This window comes from Malania oleifera, chromosome 11, assembly GCF_029873635.1.
Source record: "Malania oleifera isolate guangnan ecotype guangnan chromosome 11, ASM2987363v1, whole genome shotgun sequence".
NCBI classification, from domain to species: Eukaryota; Viridiplantae; Streptophyta; class Magnoliopsida; order Santalales; family Ximeniaceae; genus Malania; species Malania oleifera.
Window position 1 is genome coordinate 30,995,327 of NC_080427.1, and position 7,778 is coordinate 31,003,104.

General features: G+C 35.2%; 1 protein-coding gene across 1 annotated transcript; it reads right to left on the reverse strand.

Annotated features, from left to right (window-relative positions):
* Positions 1-1,060: 1,060 nt before the first annotated feature.
* Positions 1,061-3,365, reverse strand: LOC131168075 (L-type lectin-domain containing receptor kinase V.9-like). The gene has a single exon (XM_058127270.1). The coding sequence runs from the start codon at positions 3,344-3,346 to the stop codon at positions 1,244-1,246; it is 2,103 nt and encodes a 700-aa protein (XP_057983253.1). The 5' UTR covers positions 3,347-3,365; the 3' UTR covers positions 1,061-1,243.
* Positions 3,366-7,778: the final 4,413 nt, after the last annotated feature.

Consider the following 7,778-nt stretch of genomic DNA (forward strand, 5'->3'; position numbering starts at 1 on the left):
ACTTGATATAATCATCCTTATCTGAGGTACAAGTTTTCATGAACTCTTTAACCTTGCATTCTTCATTTATTCCTGAAAATATATCACTTAATATAGCATGTTAAGATCCACTTGTTTGTTAGCATCAAAATAAGATGTTAAGCCTTATAAGGCCAACACAAAAGATTTAAAACTTGGAGGCCAATACGAAAAGAGTTTAACATTCCTAGTTGTCAATAGCAATAAGAATAATAATAAATTATTATTATCCAGGTATTAATATTGAAAGCCTAAGCTGAGAGATAATGTGACTGACCCATAACTTCTTAATAAATTAAGGGTTAGTCTCGCCCTAGTCCACTTGAACCAATCCTTAGGAGTAGACTTGATAAAGTGGAGCAGGTAGGATAATTTATGAGGGATTAGGCAAATAGTCTAATAACCAAATTGTAATTTATATTCAACTCATCTATATATAAGGCAAATCAAATATGAATTGATTTAAGCACGTTGGATTCGATTCAGATCAACAAATTTTTATCTATTTTTGTCAACTCTACTTAGGGATTTATTACTGATAAGAATTAATACTTGTGCGAGTTGATAATAAAACTATAGTAAAAATGAGAGAAGTGCTTGAGAGGTGATTGAGTATGAAAATTAGGTTAATTTGATTTAGTATGAGGGAAAAAGTAATTCCATATTGAGTTAACCGAATTATATAAATGCATATATGTTTGTTCTCTCACTCATTGTGCTATTTGTGTGGGAATTTTGTTTTTGTTAGTACCCATTCATAATTTTGTAGGAAATCTTGTGGGTTTTTTTTACTTTTGTTTCGGGGTTGATTCTTTTCATTCTTACATAAATTTTTTGATCATTTTCAAGTTAGTGTAATAGCTCAAGATTGAAAACTTTTGTAGTTTAGTGAGTGTTCATGTTTACGGTGCACTTTAATTTGGGTTTCCTTATGTTGTCATGGAAAGTAAATGCTCTTTCTGTTTGAAACTTAGAAACAACCGAATTAACCAAATAACCATTCGGCTAAGTAAAGGGTTCAGTACACACACTTTTTCAATTCCATTTGGTTCGGTATATGCTTCCATTAACAAATTTTTTTCAATTAATTTGATCAATTAACAAAATTAAGCGAAAAATCAGATCCAATTGCTCTCCATTTCTTTCCATTCCTCCAATGCCAAACGTGGAGTATTCAGTCTTGAAATATTTTCTCGTGAGAAATAGAGTTTTCTACAATTGATCATCAGCGGCCCAAAGAAACGAATGCTTCGGTGATTGTTAGGGGAGCAATAGAAACACTTTCATTGGATGTCGCACCCACTTCATCCAAACTATAATCAGGGTTCTCGTCTCTACCAATGTCTTTCAGATTGTTCGGCAACCCAGCACTCCGATCCAAGTATCGCAACACCTCAGAAATGCACGGCCGAGCGGCGGCCATCGCATGCGTGCAAAGCAGCCCAAGGTTTAGCACCAACTCTGCTTCCTCCTCCACATACAGTTTCCCCAGCCTCTCATCAACTGCTTCCAAAATGGCTCCTCTGCTCCACCACCCTTCAACCCAATCCACCAGATTTAACTCCGCCGGCGAAGCCCGTCGCTCCACCGGCTTTCTTCCGCACACCACTTCTAGCATAAACACTCCGAAGGCAAACACATCGGTGCTCCTGCTCGCCTTTCCGGTGCGAGCGAGCTCCGGCGCAATGTACCCCAGAGTCCCAACCACAACGGAGCTCTGAGGATCAGTTCCCCGATCGCACAACTTCGCGAGGCCAAAATCACCGAGTTTTCCGTTCAATTCGCCGTCGAGCAAGACGTTGCTGGCTTTTATGTCTCTGTGAATGATCACTTGGACCCACTGCTGATGCAGGTAGAGGAGACCTGACGCCACATCTTTGATGATTTTGAATCTCTGCGACCAACTCAAACTCAACTTGGTGTTGTCGTAGAGGAATTTGTCCAGACTCCCATTTGGAACATAGTCATAAACCAAGAGAAGTTCTTGCTGTCGCCGGCAGTAACCGAGAAGGCAAACCAAGTTAGGGTGCCGCAGGCGGCCGATGGTGGCGATTTCCGCCACGAACTCCCTCATCCCCTGCCTTGAATTGTGGGCAACTTTCTTCACCGCAACTTGTGTGCCTGAGGACGGCAAGATGCCGCTGTAAACCTGGCCGAAACCGCCTTTGCCGAGGACTTGTTTGTCGGTGAAGCCCTTCGTGGCCGCTAATAAGTCCTTGTAAAGGAACCGGTGAGGCCCATATTGAACCTCCCATTCCTCCAGCACTTCCTCGAAATCCTTCTCATTTCTTCTCGGTGAGATCCACTTCCGAAAGATGAAGGCCAAGCCAAGCAGGAGAACAATGTTGGTGGATGCTAAGAGGATCTTCGTGCTCCTTCGAAGCTGGAATTTTTTTTTCTTATGAGATGAAGAAGGCTGAGGATTACGAGACAGATTGAGGTCTTGAGCCTTGCCATTGATCTTAAAACTCCACCCCGACACTCCAAGCGTTGAGCTGCTCAGTCGGGCGTAGGAAGAGAAACCCACGTACATATTGGATTCCCGCATGAATGGGGAGAGATCTTGCCGGTAGGTTAAGAGCGGTCGACGGGGTTTTGGATTAATGTCAAGTGGATACATAGTGACATCGAGCTCTTTCTCTGTGCCATCATACTCCACCCACACTTGTATTGGTTTTCCGCTGGCCAGTTTTAATTTCTGAAGGTAGTCCCCGGACGAGTTTGACAAATAATAACCAGCGTAAGCAGATTCCTTGCTTTCAATTCCATTGATGTCGATCCCAACATGGTCGTAATTTACGTCGTTCAGCTCCACATCGTGCGCAGTGTCGAGCTCGATCACAACCACATGATTGGACGCGTTTCCCCTGTTGCTGGCGTTGAAGACGCCGAGATATCGACCGGCGTGAATGCCCGGGAGGTCTTTAGTGGGGGAGATGACGAAGGACAGACCATGGCCGTCCAAGCCATGGTCGTTGGGTGCTATGGTGAAGACGAAAGTGGTTGAGAATGAAGAAACAGTAGTAGAGTTGCTGCCGCCATTACTATTATTATTGTTCTTGAATTGGAAGGGGTATTTGTAGAAGACATGGCAGAGATCTCTTGCTGAAGTGTCATTGATCAGCTGGATGAGGCCTTCCGGACCAACCTCTGCGTTATGGTTTAGCTTTATTGATGATCCGTCAATGACGAACCCATTAAGATCGCCATAAATATTGTCAGTGCTGTTTGCTAAAGAAAGAGGGTTTAGGAGGAGGAGGAGGAGGATGAGGAGGGGAAAGCATGCCGCTGTGATAATCAATGTGTTTGACGACATTATTATGCTCATTAGCTAATTGGTAATGTTCATCGTCATCTACACTCTTATATATATATATAAAAGAGTGTAGATGATGACGATGATGATTATTTAATTATAAATAGCTGGCAACTACATCTGCATACGTTTGATATTCTATTTCACAGTCAAAGATCATGTTTGATCGTACTCTGCAGTTTCTCTGATACTTAGAATTGGCTTGGACGCCGCCATGAACCTCCCCTAAAAATATGTATTTACATTAACATGTTTTAAAAAACGATATTAATGCTACTATAATTCCTAATCCAGCGTAACAGTATGTCTCTTGAGGATGACGTTTATTGTATAAAAGACGTCTCAGTTAAAACAAAATCTTCCTTATAATGTAGATAAAAATGTTTCCAGGACTACCCTTAATTAGGTTCATGACATAGTGTTTATGAAAAATTATTTATAGAGCATTTTTTACACATGGATTATCAATTACTTCTTGAAATTATAACTGTGATGTCTCCGCTATTTAATTAATTAGTTGTGTGTAAAAATTAAATCCGCAAAAATAAATACTAAAACTAAATGTGTTTTCTAAAGATATAAGTTGGAATATTTAATGTTTTGGATAGACATAAATGAATCAAATCATTTATAAGTAGTTTGAGAACTTTACTTTGTAAGAGTTCATTTAAACTAGTTCTTTATAGTTTATTTAAACTCATTCATTATATAAATGTCTAATTTTGTACTCGATATTTGCATGGCCTAAACATGAATAGGTTCGTTTTGATAGGTCTTGATTATGGGGTTTGGCTCTTCACCTCCACTTGTTGAGAGATTGTTTTTTTTTGTTTCATTGAATTGAATCAAGGAAAATAATTAATTTGTAAGTTGCACATTAAGATGTAATTGTAAAATTTAAAAACAAAAACAAAAAAATTGTTAAAATTCCAACTAATTTTAATTAAATGTAATAATATTTTAGAGATAAATTTATTAAAATTAATTGCTTTTAAATTATTTTTTATTAGTTGATGCACTTTTTTTAATCAATATTTCTATTAGAATATGAGTCTTTGGCTATTAGAATTATAAAAACACAGTCGATGCGAGTGTGCTATTGTTTGTTGTAGCTAAATTACGACCTAAATTATTAAAGGAGAAACGTGTTTGAACACATACTAAAATATTGTACCATTATGAAAAGTTGAGTTTGCAACATTCACATTGAAAACGTGAGTGATTATATATAGCAAGTGGGTTAATAAATTAAATTTGGCTACTGAGAATTGTCTAGGTATAATTTAAATTTTTAGCATGCTTTGTTAGGTAAAAGAATATATTATTATTGATTTTGTTTATGAAATTATTATTATTAATATATTGGTATACATGTCTGGTTTATTATATCAAAATAATTAAAAACATGAATGCTTAGATATGTATTTGGGTTTATTGGTTTGAATAGCTAAATAAATGAATATGTTATAAGCATGGTGAGTTACTATCTTTTGGTGAGATTATTTAATATATGAAAATGGTAAATTTGCACTATCATGTTATAATTTAAGTTATTAATAGAGATTCCGTATTATGTAAGACATATAATCTTAAAAATAAATCTTAAATAAAATTGTTGATATCATATTTTGTTGAAACTAAATTTTGTTAAAATACGGGATCTTTCACCATTTTTCTTTTATTTTTCTTTATCTTTTTTAGCTAGGGCTAAAAAGTAGTTTAAAATTGTTAATTTGGCTTTGTAGCACTTGTAGAATACCCGAAGTTGTGTTTTTACTTTGAATTATGGGGTCGCACCTTCTTTCCTACATCCCTTCTCGATTTGCATATGCATGCATAATTTATATTCAATGAAAAAAGAAAATTTATTATGATTTGAAGTTGGTTAACTATTTATACGATATATCATTAATACATGAATTTTTTTTTAAAAAAATTATGTAAATTACAAAGATCCCCCCCCCAAAAAAAAAAAAAATGCAGACAAAAAAGAGGTCCATCGTCAATCTATAAATAGGAAAAAAGAATAGGTCCTCCAAGAGTACCGATGTGATCTTTCTATTGAGTTCTACTAATCAATGAAAATACAACATACAATGAGCACTAGATGGTAAGGTTCATGTATAATCTGATAGGATCCATTGTTTAGTGTGTTTTCATTACATAGAGGGGGTATGATGGGAGGACTATCTAGAGGGCGTAATTTTTTCTCTTAGAAGTGACCCTCCACTATAAGTATTAAGTGTAATGTGGGCTCAAAAGATAATGTGTGACAATCATTAGTAGTAACAACCACATATCATCTTACGTCATTTCTTTTTATTGAGCATCCCTCTTCACAACACTAAGAGGAGGACTAGTTTTGTAAATAAAAAATAAATATATATAAATAAAATAAAATAAAATTAGGGTTGTGTGTGTGAGTAGTGTGCTGAAAATTAAAAAATGAAGAAAAAGAGGGCCAACGGTAGCTTGACAAAAAAAGAAGACTTGGGGAAGAAGAAACCCACTTGGGTGTTTGATCAGATGGTCAAACGGACTCTAATTGACTTGAAAATTTAGGTGTGCAAACACAATAATAAGCGTTTCGACGTGATTGACTTTGATCATGGTATTCTTCTTCGAACTTTTTCTCTGGGTGAGATAGTCTTTTATTGATCCTCAGTCCTTGTTGGTAAGATTAGCTTTCAAGCAAGACTGTTTATGATTGGTTGCAATTGTTATTGTTATTGAGAGATCTTGCATAGTTTGTGGACCCTTGTATTTTTATTTTATATAGTGAATTTGGCCTAGACTGGTGGTCCATGATTTTTTCCCAATTTGGTGTTCCACACAAATTCTTGGTATCTTGTTTTTGGGTGTTTTATTGCTTTACCTTTTTTACAATCATTTGCTGATTTATTTGATGATTTAATTGTTGCATTGCTAGATTAAATTCTAAAATTGAAATTTAGTGGCTATTCGCTAACCCATTGTTCTATTTTATCTGTGCAAGTTGGGAAAGGCTATACAAGTATTTTGTGCAGGTTTAGTTATTCTGCTATTTCTTTCCCAATGAAATATTATCATAGCAAGGTTGAATTAATATGTGCAAATTAAAATGAAGAATAACAACAACAATACAATTTTTAAATTGACATCATTGAAGTCCTCAATAAGGAAACCAAGAATATTAAACATTTATTGTGTAAAGATTGGTATGGTTTGATTAAGGGTGATGAGGCCAAACTAGCAAATAAAACAGATAAGGATCGAGTGGTAGCAAGGAAATAGAAAAACTATTGTTTTATTCGATGGTGGATTCACAAAAGTGAGTCTCAACACATGGCTAACGAAACATATACTCATGCATTGTGGAAGAGATTAGAGAATCTATACGAAAGAAAAACTTCTCAAAACAAACCTTTCCTGGTCAAATGGTTAGCTAACTTGAGATATAAAGACGCGAATAACATATTAGGGCATCTAAATATTTTTCAAGACATTGTGAATCAGTTGGCTAATATGAAATATTTATTTGGAAGATAAGTTGCAAGCTAGCTTACTATTGGGTATGTTGTCGGATATTTGGGATACTCTAGTTGTGACATTAAATAATCAACACAAAATTTTAACATGAATACATTCAAAGAGAGTTTACTTAATGAAGAGATTAGAAAGAAAGAGCTCAACTTCACTTTATCAATATACGTACTTCTCATAGAGAGATAAAGAAGAACCAAGAATATGAACCTTCATAGTTCAGATTACCGAGGTAACTCATAATGGAAGTCTAAGTCTAGGTCAAGAAAGGATGTCAAGTGTTTCTATTGTGGAGATTTTGGGCACACCAGGAAAAACTGTAAGTAATTTAAAAGAGAAAAATTGTCATGCCCCGAATCCGATAGGGGCCTAGGGTGTCACTTTCTATAAATAATTATACAGCGGAAGTAAATAAAACCTCAAATACAAATTATACTAGAGTACTAAATAACTTTATTACAATAGTATCTCCAATATTAAAATTAACATCCTTAAAATTTTCAAAACATAAAAACATATCTAATTTAATATTTCTCCTAAATAGCTATTTCTAATCCCACTCACGCTTTCGCTATACCACTATGATTTTTGATATGTTCCTCAAGGTATATATAATGTATGATAATAATTGGGTTGAGACAACACTCAGTAAGTAAGAAAAATTATTATTAGTGTTTGACTAAAATGAGTTTTACGGTATAATAATAAATAGCATTTAATATTGTAGGTCATATTTACTTATATAAAAATCTATTTTTCGGTGACAATATTCGGTACCTATCAGAGCACTCACCAAATACCCTACTTGTAATGACCCGAAGAATAATGGTATTTAAATATTAAAGAGAGAGGGAAATAAAAATAGAACAGAAGGAGGCCGAAGCGTTTGTTGATGACGTTGTATTATGAGCTTGTCGACGAA

What these genes read in the sequence shown, in the direction of transcription:
- LOC131168075 (XM_058127270.1), bottom strand. Translation starts at nt 3,346, where the DNA reads ATGAGCATAATAATGTCGTCAAACACATTGATTATCACAGCGGCATGC.